Source organism: Ahaetulla prasina, chromosome 9 (assembly GCF_028640845.1).
Source record: "Ahaetulla prasina isolate Xishuangbanna chromosome 9, ASM2864084v1, whole genome shotgun sequence".
NCBI classification, from domain to species: Eukaryota; Metazoa; Chordata; class Lepidosauria; order Squamata; family Colubridae; genus Ahaetulla; species Ahaetulla prasina.
The window spans coordinates 22793116-22809249 of NC_080547.1; the positions used below are offsets into that span (position 1 = coordinate 22793116).

Here is a 16134-nt window from a genome sequence, read left to right on the forward strand (position 1 = left end):
CGGATGTGAGTAGTACTTAAGAGACTAATCTGACGTGGGTAAGGAAGTCGGGCTGGTTTCCCGGCGTCTTCGGTCCCGTCGCCCCCCGGTTTCCCCCCTTCCCCCCCCGGGTCAGGGCCCGGCGCCCCCGATCCCGCCATGCTCGACTTTTTCACCATCTTCAGCAAGGGGGGGCTCGTCCTCTGGTGCTTCCAAGGCGTGCGCGGCCCCGCGGCGGCCTGCACTGCACCCGTGAACGCGCTGATCCGCTCGGTCCTCCTCCAGGTAAGAGCACCCAACCCATCCCCCGGCCCCGTTTGCACCTGAGGTCTTCGTGGGTGGTGGTGGTGGTGGAGGGGGGGGGGCTCGCATATTTCCTCCACGCGGGGTGACGGGGAGACAATCTGGGCGGAATTCACGGAGGCTTCCCTTGTTGAATCCTGCGATGGGAGACCACCAGGAGATCACAGGAAGGATTTAGAAGTGGGCAGCGGGGGCCAAACGCTTTGGGAGGGAGGGAGGGAGGGAGATCAAGGAGTCGGCCGGGGTCTGAGATCAATGAAAGGGGACTTTCATCTTATTTGATCACGAAGCCCCCTTTTTTTGTTTTTGGACCTTCTGTCTCCCCCCATTATCTTCACTCCTCCACCTTCCCCGACATCCCGTCAATCAAACCTTCAGTCAGTTTGACCTTTTAGAACAGGGGTCTCCAACCTTGGCAACTTTAAGCCTGGAGGACTTCAACTCCCAGAATTCCCCAGCCAGCTTTGCTGGCTGGGGGATTCTGGGAGTTGAAGTCCGCCAGGTTTAAAGTTGCCAAGGTTGGAGACCCCTGTTCTAAAAGTCTTTAGCAGCTTGATGATAAGTCTAGGATTTAACTTTAAGCCTGGAGGACTTCAACTTTAAACCTGGAGGGCCTCAACTCCCAGAATTCCCCAGCCAGCTTTGCCTTGCTTTGCTTTGCTGGCTGGGGGATTCTGGGAGTTGAAGTCCTCCAGGCTTAAAGTTGCCAAGGTTGGAGAGCCCTGTTTTAGAAGTCTTTAGCGGCTCGATGGTAAGTCTAGGATGCAGTTGAAATAACAGGGTTAATTCATGACTTCTGTATAATGATATACAAGTTACACATAGTTATTATACTTATTACTTATTATATTATACTTATACACATTTATTATAGTTATACGTTTTCTGTGCTGCTATTGCAACATAACTCCCTGTATGCTTAATATAATTGTGCCTGAGTAATAGTAAAAAACGCGCCCTGAATAAACTGGATCTTCCCATGAATTTGCATGCCTATCAATCAATACTTTGAGTAGTTCTTGCAGCATCTTGTAATTGGGGCACTTTGGTCTAGGAGTCTCTTTGGGACAGGCAAAGTTACCCGGCATACTGTCACTGAGCCTACAACAAATGTTACAAAGGTTCTTTCAGTATGGTTTTCTTTTCTGTAGTATAGGTCTTTTCTTTTCATCTCAAAATAAACTAGCAGGGATTTTGTTGTGGGGTGGGTGGCTAAGTGTTCAGTTGCATGACTGTCATCTATTTCTTTGTCATTTTTCCTGGCCTTTAATAATTATACTAATTAACTCCAAGCTTCACTATTACTGTATTTGAGAGATTAAATATGCACCTGGCATGTTACTTTAAGCTATAGGTAACTGGCAGTTTTCAATTTATTCTTAGCGCCTAAATCAAATTGAAACAACACACAGTGTAACATGTTTCATGAACCCTACTGTATAAATTTCACCGTACTGTATACATTTCAGTCAGATTATTTGAGCCAGATCTTTTGGGTCATAGGTCTCTTGCTTATTTGTACCTTATGCTTATCATTAAGTGCTGTATCATTAAGTGTTAAATTGTACCCTATGACCATCATTTGTGTTGTAAATGTTGTACCTTGATGAAGGTATCTTTTCTTTTATGTACACTGAGAGCATATGCACCAAGACAAATTCCTTGTGTGTCCAATCACACTTGGCCAATAAAAAATTCTATTCTATTCTCTACTTCCAATATATTCCTGCATTCAAAGCCTGCTTTTTAAGCAAGATACTCAAAAAAACCTCCCCTCCCCTCCCAATCACAATTTTGAGTACCAGATGGTTCTGAAGTCTTCCGGACTTGTTTGGCATTATTATCCATTTATGTCTAAAAGCTTTCCTTTAATTGATGATTTCAAAATCTATGGTAATGAATCAGATTGTACTGTGTATCATGGGATTGAAGCTATCTGCTTTCCCAGGTCCCTTGCTAACAGGCCTTAAAAGGGCTACTTAGCAACCTCCAGATGGTCTTTTTCAACTTTGCATTTGCTTGTTCAGAAGGCATGATATTAATGAATTGGTATATGGTACTCAAGCATCTCATGCTAGTCCAGGATAAGTTAAAAGTAATTTATTATAAGAGGTTTTCATTGATTTTGGATTTCCAGAATCTGAAACAACCCTTCTTGAATTTGTTTTTTAAACTGATTTACCATATTCAGGTGCCACTTCTTATGCTATGTCTTCTTAAAGAGCTGACAAGAAAAGTAACAATAAAATACATTACAACAATGTGAGATTATATTCACTGAAAGAGGCATTTTCCCAAGTTTTTAACAGGCGTCCATAGATTAAGCAGATCCTGGATCTCAAGGCGGAGAGCCTGGAGCAGTTCAGCACAGGCCCCACAGCATAAAAGGATCATCTGGAAGTAGCTGTGAGATGTCTTTCAATGGTTCTCAACACACAGAAGCCATATAGCAAGAAATGCTCAAATGAGAACATTCTGTACTTCATCGTATTAATCTGACTTTTATTTTTTTTTAAATACTAATCTTAAGAAATCAGCTATCATGCAAGTTGTAATCGGGCTAATTACTAAGATTTACTGAGAACAACGTGAATTGGTTTCAGCTAGATTCCCCAGGTTCCACATAGGATCACAGACAGGATCCCATTGAGCTGAATTCCCTTTTAGTTACTTGCATTATCTTTGCTCTGCATTTTCTATTTTGTATTTTAAATTTACACATTGTCTAGGTTTTGCATAAATTGGGTCTTTTAGTTTATTGTTTGTTTTTCCATATGTTGGCCAGAGAGACGACGAGTTGGGCAACCTTATAAATCCAGTAAATCAATAATCACTGGGACACATGCAGGCTGCTCAATTGGAACTACGAAAGTTTTAAAACCTTCCTATGGGCCCCATAATGTTGAATGAATTGTGGTATACTTTTAGCGGGGCCAGGTTGTATCTCTTGAAAACTTAGGTCTTGTGGGGGGGGGGGGAATTGGTGTGCTTATTCAACCACTTGCATATTGGAGATTGTCTCTCTTACATTGGTCTGCACTCTACGCCCCACTGCCAAGAATAATTGCAGAAGCCACATTTGACATGTAGATCTTGTGTTTCATTATGTTAATTTTCTTCTTTTTAGGAGCGAGGTGGCAGCAACTCTTTCAACCATGAAGCCCTTACCCTTAAATATAAACTGGACAATCAATTTGAGCTTGTATTTGTGGTGCGTATGCTGTTTTGTGCTGAAAGAAAGAGGCTTCGAAAGCAAATGAATACTAAACTGAAATTAAAAAGTTTCATCATCATTGTCTAGTTCTTGAGAGGTAGAACAGGTGAAAAATATGTGGCCTTTTACAAGTGACTGAATTACAACTCCTTGTAGTGCAGTTAGTGATGGAGAACATTATGAGAGACAGTTCAACATATTCTTCCTTCCCAATGTTGTAATCCTATTGTGTTGAGGTTCACAAATCACACCATTGTCATGGAACGCTTAATCCTGCTTTGTCTGATAAACTATGGTTGGCTGGAACCACAAGATGTGACGCCAGAATCAAATGCATCTCATGTTTTATGGAGTCTGTAAGCCTAGTGTATCCTGATAGCAGTGACTTATAAATGTTCTTTTCTATTAAATCATTAATCTGTTTAGAAAGCACATTGAGAAATCTAGTCTTTTTTGCGTGTGTCCTCCTGCTTGTGTGAAAAGAAACATAGAATGGAGGCAACTGATTCATATTGTGGACTATTAAGGCAGAAGAATTTGCATATCCTTAAATATGAGCTCTCTTAACTAGGTACCTTTTTTCTTAACCACACGGCTTCTCTTTTGCAGGTTGGATTTCAGAAAATCTTGACTTTAACCTATGTGGATAAGTTGATAGACGATGTCCATAAGGAGTTCAGAGATAAATATCGAAACGAGTTTCAACAGAAGGGAACTCTTGGGATCCTTAATGGCACCTTTGATTTTAAGGAGGACTTTCTACGTCTCCAACGGTAACAGAGTCATCGCTTTTATGGTCACACACGTTTTCCTGGGGTTGACCTATCCCAGTTGCTTTATCTTTTGCAGCTGAAAGACTGCAGTGTGAATCACTGAGAGCTGGGCAAAATGAAAGGCTGTGGATGGTCCTTATGTTCAATTGTTCAGTTCAATTCAGTTGTTGTGCACTTTGTTGTAGTGTACTTTAGGAATTTTGAAGCTATTTGCTTTGTCTTGGCTATCAAATTAAATTTGTGTTCAAAAACCCACCTATTCCAAAGCTGCTGAGTTCTTCCCAGCTTTAGGCTAGCATGTTAACTATACCCAGACTTATGACTGGTGATATTGAGATAGGTAACTTGGTGTTCATCCGATTCTTAGATTCCTGGCCACTGAGAGTGCTAGCAGGTAGGACTTGGTACAGAATAATGGATGTAGTAAGAGCTGTGCTGGTGCAATGATTAGAATGTGGTATTGCAGGCTAACTCTGCCCACAGCCAGAAGTTCAACCATGACCAGTTCAAGGTAGACTCAGCCTTCTAACCCTTCCGAGGTTGGTAAAATGAGGACTTAGATTGTTGGGGGCAATAGGCTTACTCTGTAAACTGCTTAGAGAAGACTGTAAAGTAATATGAACCCTAAGTGCTATTGCTATATATTTCTCATTTAAAGTAGATCATAGCCAGGGTTCCTAAAAGTTTTGTCATCACATTTGTGTAATCTCCACACTAGAGGCCACTGTACATACCTCCTCTTAAAATCGAAGTACCAAAATGAACACAAATGACAAAGCAATACAACAAAGCTTTAGGAAAGGGGGTTTATTGTAATAATGTACAACTAATGCTTTTCTTCTTCATGCCCCTGGACTCTTGTCAGAAATTTCCCAAGGCAGGTTGATCTCACAGGCTGGGAAATCCTGGCTTAAGGGATATAATCTTGCTAAGAGGTGTTTTCTTCTGATTACAGAAATAGAACTGATACAGAATGTTATGCAATTGTCTTGACAAACCTTGAACTTCCCTTACTCTCTCCCTGCATAAAAGGGGAAAGTAATTTGAAATAACTGTTTGTGATAACAAACTTACCTTATAAAAGTATGGATATATGCGATGTGTGCAATCCATATTTATAAGCCAAGCGATTACCCCCAAGATAAGATCAGTTAATACCCTCCTATGCTAAGAATAATTCAGAAGGGCCCTATTTTTAGGATCAGCCAGGAAACTGATTTATAATAGTCATTTTTAAAATAAATATTGTGCATGATATATTCACAGACACATTTGATGAGAGAGATTCTGGGAGAAGACATAATCACTGCAAATAACATTGAAATATAGCTACAGTACACAGGTCAAAATCATCTCTTGAAGTGCCCAATAGGAGGAAAGAAGGAATGGAGGGAAGCAGAATAGAATAGAATAGAATAGAATAGAATAGAATAGAATAGAATAGAATAGAATAGAATAGAATAGAATAGAATAGAATAGAATAGAATAGAATTTTTATTGGCCAAGTGTGATTGGACACACAAGGAATTTGTCTTGGTGCATATGCTCTCAGTGTACATAAAAGAAAAGATACGTTCATCAAGGTACAACATTTACAACACAATTGATGGTCAATATATCAATATAAATCATAAGGATTGCCAGCAACAAGTTATAGTCATACAGTCATAAGTGGAAAGAGATTGGTGATGGGAACTATGAAACGATTAATAGTAGTGCAGATTCAGTAAATAGTCTGACAGTGTTGAGGGAATTATTTGTTTAGCAGAGTGATAGCCTTCGGGGAAAAACTGTTCTTGTGTCTAGTTGTTCTGGTGTGCAGTGCTCTATAGCGTCGTTTTGAGGGTAGGAGTTGAAACAGTTTATGTCCAGGATGCGAGGGATCTGCAAATATTTAAACGGCCCTCTTCTTGATTCGTGCAGTATACAGGTCCTCAATGGAAGGCAGGTTGGTAGCAATTATTTTTTCTGCAGTTCTAATTATCCTCTGAAGTCTGTGTTTTTCTTGTTGGGTTGCAGAACCGAACCAGACAGTTGTAGAGGTGCAAATGACAGACTCAATAATTCCTCTGTAGAATTGGATCAGCAGCTCCTTGGGCAGTTTGAGCTTACTGAGTTGGCGCAGAAAGAACATTCTTTGTTGTCCTTTTTTAATGATGTTTTTGATGTTAGCTGTCCATTTTAGATCTTGTGATATGATAGAACCCAGAAATTTGAAGGTTTCTATTGTTGATACTGTGTTGTCAAGTATTGTGAGAGGTGGAAGTATGTGTCGTGTCCCACTCCTCCACTGACGGCTGGGTCCGGGAAATCCGAATCAGGCTTGCCTCTGCAGCTCTGCCCAAAGTCCTAGCAAAGTCCTCAGAGCAGGCAGGAGACCAGTAAGTGACTTCAGCAAGATAAGTTTGACTTTTGCCTGACTCAGAGACTGCCAGAAAGTAGCTCCTTTATATAGGCCATGGGGTGTGGCTCCATGACTCAGCACTCATTAAGGCCTGCCCCTCCCTTCCCTCTGTTGCCTCCGCCTCTCCAATCTTCTGATGCGAGGGTCACTCCAATCAGCTGTTCTTGGGAGTAAACCCTCCTCAGGCTCACATGCTGTGGAGGAGGGGGAGGGGTCTAGCTGCTCCGTTTGCCTGGGCATGGAGTCAGGGCTGGGGCAGGGAGATTCTCCTTCTTCTGCAGTTTGTGTGGGCATGGAGCCAGGACTGGGACCGGGAGGCATACATTCCTCAGTGTTCGGGAGCAGGTAAGAAGGCCCCGGCTGCTCTGAGGGCGGGCAAGACACAACAGTATGGAAGGGTTTCTCCTAAAGTCTACCATCATTTCTACGGTTTTGAGTGTGTTCAGTTCCAGATTGTTTTGGTTGCACCACAAGGCTAGTCGTTCGACGGATTCGTCATTGTCTCGAATGAGACCAATCACTGTTGTGTCATCTGCGAACTTCAGTAGCTTAACAGATGGATCATTGGAGATGCAGTCATTGGTATACAGAGAGAAGTGGGGAGAGCACACAGCCTTGGGGGGCCCCTGTGCTAATTGTACAGGTATTTGATGTGATCTTGCTTAGCTTCACCTGCTGCTTCCTGTTTGTTAGGAAGCTTGTGATCCACTTACAAGTCTGTTCCGGTACCTGTAGCTGGTTTAGCTTAGTTAGAAGAATGTCTGGAATGATGGTATTGAATGCTGAACTAAAGTCTACAAAAAGGACCCTTGCATAGGTCTTTGGAGACTCAAGATGTTGTAGGATGTAGTGCAGAGCCATATTAACAGCATCATCTGTTGATCTATTTGCTCGGTATGCAAATTGCAAGGGGTCTAACAGCGGATCCATGATGGTTTTCAGGTAGGAAAGCACTAGCCTTTCAAAGGTTTTCATGACTACAGATGTTAAAGCAACTGGTCTGTAGTCATTCAGTTCCTTGATGGTGGGCTTCTTCGGCACTGGGATGATGGTAGAGCGTTTGAAGCAAGAAGGAACATAACACATCTCTAGTGATTTATTGAAAATATGGGTGAAGATGGGGGCCAATTGGTCAGCACAGACTTTTAAGCAAGAAGGAGTTATCTTGTCTGGGCCTGGAGCTTTTCCTGGCTTTTGTCTGTGAAATAGGTCCTGCACTTCCTTTTCTGTGATCACTAGGGGTTGTGAACCCAATGAAATGGGGTCAGTTGTAGGAGGCTTGGCTGTTGTTGGTGTGTCTGAGATGGGGGTTGTGGAGATAGGTGGCTGTAGTTTCCTTTCAAACCTGCAGTAAAACTCATTCAGGTCATCTGCCAGTTGTTGATTACCTTCAGCCTGGGAAGGAGGTTTGCCATAGCCGGTGATATTTTTAAGAGTTTTCCACATGTTTGCTGGTTCATTTGCTGAAAACTGATTCTTTGCATTAAACGTGGGGTTTTTTTCATGGCATTCTTAATATTACATGATTTTTTTCCCCTCTTTCTGATCAGGGAAGCAGAGGGGAGCAGTAAAATCCGAGCTCCCACTGCTATGAAGAGTTTTGAACAATCAGCAAAGTCCCAAAAAACCGTGAAGTCTATGATAGAAACTCGGGGAGAGAAACCAAAAGAGAAAACTAAGAATAAGAAAAACAAAGGTTCCAAAAAAGAAGGTGAGTTGGTATTGGAGGGAGCAATGACTCCTAACCCTGAAGAACAAGGGGATTCGTGTTTGTGGTACCTTGTAAGCGAAGGGTACATTCACCTTTAAAGCTGCTTTCTGCCAGTTCCTGCTTCACAACATTGTACGGGACAATGACATTTTTTTTTAAATTACAGCTCAAGGAAATGAAATGGCTGCAGCTCCCAAAACCGCTCCTGCCGTTAAGCTGGACCCTCCTCTTGCAACTGGGGAAAAAGAAGAACTGAGCAAGGATGAAATTTTGAGGAAGAACCGGGAAGAATTCTTCAAGAAACGGCTGAAGGGTGGAGAGAAGTCCAAGTAAGCGAGGCCAATAACTGGATGAGCTGGATGTTTCTTGTTTCTTCATCCAACAGAACCGATCTTGGATGGTTATATCGCTCCGGATATGCCCTCCAAACATCTAACATTACTCTTTACCACAGTCAGCCAGGAGAAGTACTACCGTATTTTTTGGAGTATAAGACGCACCTTTTTCTCCCCAAAAAGAGGATGAAAATCTGGGTGCATCCGAATGTAGCCCCGCCCAGCTTCTCAAACGGAGGTTTCAGAGGCTGAAAAAAGCATCAGAAAAGAAGCCCCCAAACAGAGCTTCAGAAAAAAAGCCCCAAACAGAGCTTTAATGGCTTTTTTTTCTGAAGCTGTTTCAGAGGCTTTCAGAGGCAGAAAAAAGTTTTTTTCTGAAATGGAGTTTCAGAAGTTTCAGAGGCAGAAAAAAGGCACAGAGCTCCCAACCAAGGAACCTGTTGCTAAAATTCACCTCTGGGAACAGCTGATTGGGGGTATTCTGGGAGGCCGATCCACCTCCCGGAATACCCTCAATCAGCTGTTCCCAGAGGAAAATCAGCATTTTTCTTATTTTCCTCACCAAAAACTAAGGTGCGTCTTATACTCCGAACGCAGTTTGCATTTCTAATCCTTTCTCTCTATGGCCCAGCCAGGTTGCATGTATTTGTCATTCGGAACAGAAATTCTGCTTAGTTCAGTACGGAGATCTAAAGGACTTTCCCTTTTTCCTCCCTTAGCAAGTCTCCAAAGCCAGATGCTCAGAAGGACAAGGGGAAGAAGCCCCGTGTGTGGGATACAGGGAACTCTAATGCCAAAGTACTTGATTATAGTAACTCCACTACTAATGGAAACACAGACGCTTGTCCCATGGAGAATTATGATCCAGAAATGGTAAGATCTCCACTTCCCTGCCCTTCTGGTGGCTTTGTCTGGAACCTTGATTAGGGCTCTCCATAACTAAAGTGATTTTTCTTCCACCAAAATCTTCAGCACAGATTATCAGGGCTTCTGTATCACGAGACATTAGAACAGACATTGCCACTAAAGCAAACACGTCGTTCTGATCAATGGCTGAGCCACATTTGCAAAAGTAAAGGATTAACTGAATTCCGGTTTAACCACCGTTTATTAATTAAGCCACAATAAGCGATGTCTGCTCGTGGGCCTAAGACAAACTATTTCCGGTTCAGCTGCTGGTCGATGGAAGTCGTGAGCCTGGCCGTCTTCTTGACCTTGAGTATGATAGCGAGGAGGATCCCGGAGAAGAGGATAAAGTGGTTCCAAACTCTTCAGACACAAGGTAAAATCCCTGGGCCTCTTGATCTGCTTTGTAAAGTAACTTGCAGGTGTGGGCGCCATTGTGGAAGTTTCCTTGATTTTTATGGATTGTAACTTTTAATGAGTTTATGGCTTAGAGCAGGGATTCCCAATCTTGGCAGTTTTCAGGTATATGGAATTCAACTCTCCGAATTCCACAGCCAGCATAATCATTACTGTGAATTCTGGGTCCACTTACCTTCAGTTTACCAAGATTGGGAAATGCTAGCTTAGAGTAATGTGTGAACTCAGTCTCTGCTTCAGACAGAATCCCTCTGGTGTTGGGACAAGAACTACCACGAAGAACAGCTGCAGGACATGCTAAGGCCTTGAAATTATGGTCTGTTTTGATATGGAAAAGAATGAGCCAGAACTAAAATGGACAGTCAGCGTAGCCATGATACGTCTTAATTCCCAATCTTTGTCTCCCTTGCCAATACTTATCTCTATGCCTTTTCCCATGTTGAAGCATAATTCCCTTTTCAATAAAACAAAAATCAAACACTTTTGTCACAGAATACTTAGTATGTAAATGGTTTTGCTTGCCCACACGCATGTGACTTTGTGTCAGCCTCCACTCCAATCTTCGCTTCTATTTGTGCATTTTATATTTAGTAGTTAAATTGAAATGTCATTATGTTTAATGTAGAATAGCTCATGGACTTAAGGTGTATTACTATCCTATCAGGTTAAGAGAAGAGGGCCCTTTAAGAGTGTCATCTGACATAAAAAAGAAGAAGAGGGGGAGGAAAGGTTTGAAATCAGCATGAAACCTGCATTCCTGACATGCCAAGCAGCTGGAGACCTTCAGAAGGAGATTGGGGAGGGGGAGGAGAAGGAGCTGGCATTGGCCCAGCCCTGCTTGACCTCTTGTGGGGAGGAGGGACTAACGAGGGGATATGGGATGTTAGCCATATTTTGTCTCAGATTCAACTATCCACGGCTGTAATCCAGATGTATTGAGTAAAAGTACTTTTCTTTATTTTCAAATGAAGTCAAGGTGTTTTCTTTCCTAAATATAATCAGAGGCAGTCTGACACTTTGTTCTCATGATCTGGGAACGTATTTCAAGAGACCAGTGTCAGTTTGAAGGTAGTTTGCAAAAGGGTGAGCTGATGTTTATCAGATATTCTGCTTTACAACTGTCATAAACCATTGGTCACGTTGACTGGGGCTTATGTTTAACAGAAGCTCAAAACAATTGGAGGATATCAAGTTGAGGATCCTGATGAAGGAACATGTACTTAAGCAACTGCCATTCTATATTTTGTCGCTCATGTGCTCTTCAACATTGGGGTGTTTTCACCCCATCTCAGCTTGCTGAAAAGTGACTTAGAGAAGTTGTGAAAGAATGTTTCAAAAAAAGGATCATATGAATTGGAAGAGTAGAATTATGAGAACTTTATCTATAAGGATTAAAGAGCACAATTATAAAGTTGTTTGGAAATGGTATTTGACTCCAGTAAGATTGTCACAAATGGATAAAAAAATTAGTAAAAAATGTTGGAGATGTGAGATGGAATTGGGGACTTATGAACATATGTGGTATAATTGTGATAAGGTTAAAAAGTTTTGGCAACAATTGGAGAAAATGATATTTGAAATGATGGGGAAAGTAATAACATTGAGAGTGGAAACTGTATTATTGTTGGTAATTAAGGAAATAGAATTAACAAAATATGAAAAAGAATTGATTAGAATTATGATTATAATAGGTAGAATTATAATAGCTAGATATTGGAAACTAGATGTGATTTTTAGAATAGAAGAGTGGAATTCTGAAATGTGGAAATTAGCTTTAAATGATAAAATGACATGTGATATTAAAATTAGAAGTGGTGTGTATAAAGAAGATATTTTCTGGAAGACTTGGAAACCATTTGTGGACTTTGCGCTTGGAACATTGGACGCTTCAGTACCTGTACCTCGAGAACGTGGATTTTGGCAATCATGAGGATATATCCGAAGACCCAAATCTTCCTTTTATGTATAGCACAAGGGTGTAATAATGTATTTTCTTTTTGTTTGTTTGTTGCAAAAAAAGTAATAATAATTAAAAAAAAAGGATCATAACACTAAATGTCTATGGAGTCTCCCAGTCATCCAGGTCATGGTTGTCCCACAGGTGCTTTAGTCCAGTTGCCTCTTGAAAAAGCACCTTTGGGACAAGATCATATCACTATTTTACTGAAGAGGGGGCACTTGAGGAAATTCCTTTATTTGATTCGCTTTTTCCACTACGTGAACCTCTCCTTCCTGTTTCCAGCAAGAAGAAAAGTGGCCTTGGAGGCATGTTTGGGATGCTGAAGGGCCTTGTGGGTTCTAAAAGCTTGTCAAGAGAAGATATGGAGCCTGTGCTGGAGAAGATGAAAGATCATTTGATCGGTAAGCTGAACTCCTTTGGCCAGAGGCTAATTTTGGGCTTCACACAGCGATGCTACATCAAGACATTCCTCCAGCAGTCAGAAAAGTTGGCCATGTGGTTAGTTGGGGCTTGGAAATGATGAGTTTCTTTCTTGAAGGCTAAATGAAAGTAAGGTAGAGCAAGGAAAGAGAGTTTCGAGATTTGCAACTCCCCAAATTCCTTACAAAATGCGTTTCGTATCATTTCATGTATTTCTTCTTGATTCTACCGTATTTTCAAAACAAAAGTCTCCTTGGTTTATAACTTTAGTCAACGACCCAAATGCCTTTGACTTTCCTTGCTTTCAGAGTTGATCCTCCAGTTAAGATCCAATCTTCTAATCTAGGAATATTGGAGATTGGACAGAATCTCTGGAAGGGCTGTCAGAACTTAGTTTAGATCTTTATACTGCAGAATCATGTTGGTTTTTTAAGAGAGATATAGAGGCCGTAGGGTTATGTAGAAGCTATACATCTTGAAACATTGGTCAGGTTCAGGAAGATTTGAATTTATAGCAGAACCGAGCAGCCCGCAACTCCCCTTTCCACAGCCCTTACAGTTTTGATTGTTAATATGTCCCTTTGTCTTTCTTGAATAAACGAAAACTAGAGGGAAATTTTTTTGCATAAGATTATCTGTGACATCTGCACTTCCTTTCCTCCCTCACATTCACAGCTTAATTCTATCTTTGAAGCATTAGATGGTCTGCATGGCCAAAGCTTACTATTTCTCAAAGTAACTTCCTGACTACAGAAGAAGCTGACAGGTTCAGCTGAGGGATGTTGGCTTTAAATCTAGGATGACTGTAGGCAGCATTGTCTTACCTCATTTGTTACAAGACTCAGGTGCCTTACAATACGAGCTAGAAACATTACATTCTTAACTCACGATGTGCCTTTTCTTTTCCCAAAGCGAAGAACGTTGCTGCTGAAATTGCAGTTCAGTTGTGTGAATCTGTTGCAAAGAAACTGGAAGGCAAAGTGATGGGTACTTTCACTAGTAAGTGTTTCTAACTTTCTGGTAGCTTTTCCCCCTATTGGAGACGATCTCATCTGTTGGGACCATCCTTGGATACGAACCCAAATACACTCATTCATAGTGGAATCCACCTATCGAAGTAGTTTGGTTTTTCTGGATTAAATTGTTCACCATCTTCCATCAGAAAGGACGGCGTACATCACAGTAGAGCTATAACACCCCATTTGCCCAATAGAGCAGGGGTCCCCAATCCCCAGGCCGCGGCCCAAAACCCGTAGCCCATTCAGAACCAAGCTCCACTTGTAAATGCTGCGCGCTCTTCCATGTACACCTGCCTCTCGCATGGAACCATCCCCCGCTCCCTCCACCGGGCTTCCAAGAAAGAAAGGTTGTGGACCAGTGCAATAGAGCATACTGGAAGTGTACCAGTCTGTAATTATTTTTGTTGCTCTATTCCAGGGGTCTGCAAACTTGGCTCTTTTAAGACTTGTGGACTTCAACTCCCAGAGTTCCTCAGCCAGCAAAGCTGGGAGCTGAAGTCCACAAGTCTTGAGCCAAGTTTGCAGACCCTTGCTCTATTTCATTCCCAACTAGAAAGAGATTGTGTTAAGTCCAAAGCATAATCGACCAAAAGAATATCTCATGAAATGTTTTTGGTATGTTTTGATGAGGGTGGAAGGAGATACCTGCACAGAAACATGACACATGTGGCATACTTAAGAGAGTAACTAGCCTGTAGTTGAGTTTGCTGTTCGCTGTTATCCCTGATTAATCTTGTCCCAGGCTGTCTTATCTGTTCTCCACATTGGCTATGGGGTATGGGAAATTTCTACAAAAGTACATCATATAGAGGAAATACATTGCTCGCTTTCAATTTTCCAGCGGTGACATCAACTGTGAAGCAAGCCCTTCAAGAATCTCTGGTGCAGATCCTCCAGCCTCAGCGCCGGGTGGACGTCTTGCGTGATGTGATGGATGCCAAGGTTCACCGCCGACCTTACGTTATCACTTTTTGTGGCGTCAATGGAGTTGGGAAGTCAACCAACTTGGCCAAGGTAGGTAGAGGCTTACCTCTGTGCTTGTAAGCAACTGGAACTTTGGAGCTACTGAAGTCTTTAATATCCCAAGATTTCAGACTGGCATAGGGAGTCATTTTATGGAGATGTAGACATAGGAGGCCCGCTTCTTGCTTAAGGTCTTCTGCTGTAAAGCACGGTATAAAATGTTCCTCATTTTCTTGATCCCTACCTACTTCAGAGGAAAATGCAGGAAAGATGATTCTCCTGTCCTTAAAGTTGATATATTAAAGTATTAATGTATTGGGTTTTGTGCTCGGAAGAGTTAGCAAGCTCATGTTCTTCCGCCCAACCTCCAGATTTCTTTCTGGCTGATTGAAAACGGGTATAGTGTCCTCATTGCTGCCTGTGATACCTTCCGTGCCGGAGCTGTGGAGCAACTACGTACTCATACTCGCCGCCTGAATACTCTGCACCCACCAGAAAGCCACAATGGTCACACCATGGTGCAGCTTTATGAGAAGGGATATGGGAAGGATGCAGCCGGCATTGCCATGGAGGCAATTTTATATGGTAAGGCCTACCTGGTAAATTTCACAGATTACTGTATTTCAGAATATAAGGTACACTTTTATACCCCCCAAAAAAAGTGGGTGGAAAAGTCTGTGAGTCTAATACAGCGAATACTGCAGTGGGAGAGGGGGGGAGTTGGTGCGGCGCCGATTAGCTGTTCTAAAATGGGCTGCAGCGGCGGTGGCAAATGGGCCACAGTGAACAGGCTGTGCCAAACAAGCCATGGCGGCAAACAGGTAGGGGTGACAAACAGGCAGCAGCAAACTGGCCACAGCAAATGGCTCTTTTAAGACTTGTGGACTTCAACTCCACAAGTTTTGCTGGCTGAGGAACTCTGGGAGTTGAAGTCCACAAGTCTTAAAAGAGCCAAGTTTGCAGACCCCGGGCCAGATGAATACCAAAAGGATGCTGTGAGGCAGAGGAAGATTTTTTTTTTCTTCACTCTTTGGGGAAGAGTGTTTTCCTCCCCAAAAGCTAGGTGCATCTCATAGTCTGGAGCATCTTGCAGTCTGAAAAATATGGTACATTTCTGGCCCCACCCAATCATGTTGGTGCCCGAAATGTCTTTTTTCTTCTCCTGCCTTTGCTCTCCACCTCTGAAGGTGCTACAGAATATAAACCATTCTGACCCAGTCTTATTCCTCTTACCGAAGACGCACCATTTCACCCATCTTTCTTCCTTGCCAGCACGCAACCAAGGTTTCGATGTAGTTTTGGTGGACACAGCAGGCCGGATGCAAGACAACGCTCCCTTGATGACAGCGCTGGCTAAGCTCATTGCGGTGAACACCCCAGATCTTGTTCTGTTTGTGGGTGAAGCTCTGGTGGGTAACGAGGCTGTGGATCAGCTGGTAAGTGCTTCATCCTTTGTGGAGGATAGCTTGAGCGATCGTAATTTGGTATCAAAGCTAACTATAATATCCAAAGCATAAACCAGAGATGAGCCACTTGCAAATGTTTAACTCCCAGGTGATCTTGGAAGTCATTGTGGATTGTGCCTCTTCCACTATTTGGCAACCTTCTGGAGAGTGTTTTTCTTTTTCTTTTAACCAAAAGAACCCTCCTTCACATCATTCAATTCACAACGGATTTGAGCCTCACATTAAGCAGCAAACCCAGGCATCTAATCCATCTCTCAGTTGAAT

General features: G+C 42.3%; 2 protein-coding genes across 2 annotated transcripts in view; one reads left to right on the top strand and one right to left on the bottom strand.

The window, feature by feature from the left end:
- The first annotated feature begins 19 nt into the window (after window positions 1–19).
- Window positions 20–16134, top strand: part of SRPRA (SRP receptor subunit alpha) — an 18300-nt gene continuing 2185 nt past the window's right edge. The window contains exons 1-12 of the mRNA XM_058194713.1: window positions 20–264; window positions 3410–3493; window positions 4106–4269; window positions 8224–8384; window positions 8551–8713; window positions 9439–9592; window positions 9892–10001; window positions 12285–12403; window positions 13335–13421; window positions 14283–14455; window positions 14776–14989; window positions 15677–15840. Coding sequence (XP_058050696.1) covers window positions 139–264; window positions 3410–3493; window positions 4106–4269; window positions 8224–8384; window positions 8551–8713; window positions 9439–9592; window positions 9892–10001; window positions 12285–12403; window positions 13335–13421; window positions 14283–14455; window positions 14776–14989; window positions 15677–15840 — 1719 coding nt within the window. The 5' untranslated portion in view covers window positions 20–138. The remainder of the gene's footprint in view (window positions 265–3409; window positions 3494–4105; window positions 4270–8223; window positions 8385–8550; window positions 8714–9438; window positions 9593–9891; window positions 10002–12284; window positions 12404–13334; window positions 13422–14282; window positions 14456–14775; window positions 14990–15676; window positions 15841–16134) is intronic.
- Window positions 4929–16134, bottom strand: part of FAM118B (family with sequence similarity 118 member B) — a 23886-nt gene continuing 12680 nt past the window's right edge. The window contains exon 8 of the mRNA XM_058194724.1: window positions 4929–5290. Coding sequence (XP_058050707.1) covers window positions 5280–5290 — 11 coding nt within the window. The 3' untranslated portion in view covers window positions 4929–5279. The remainder of the gene's footprint in view (window positions 5291–16134) is intronic.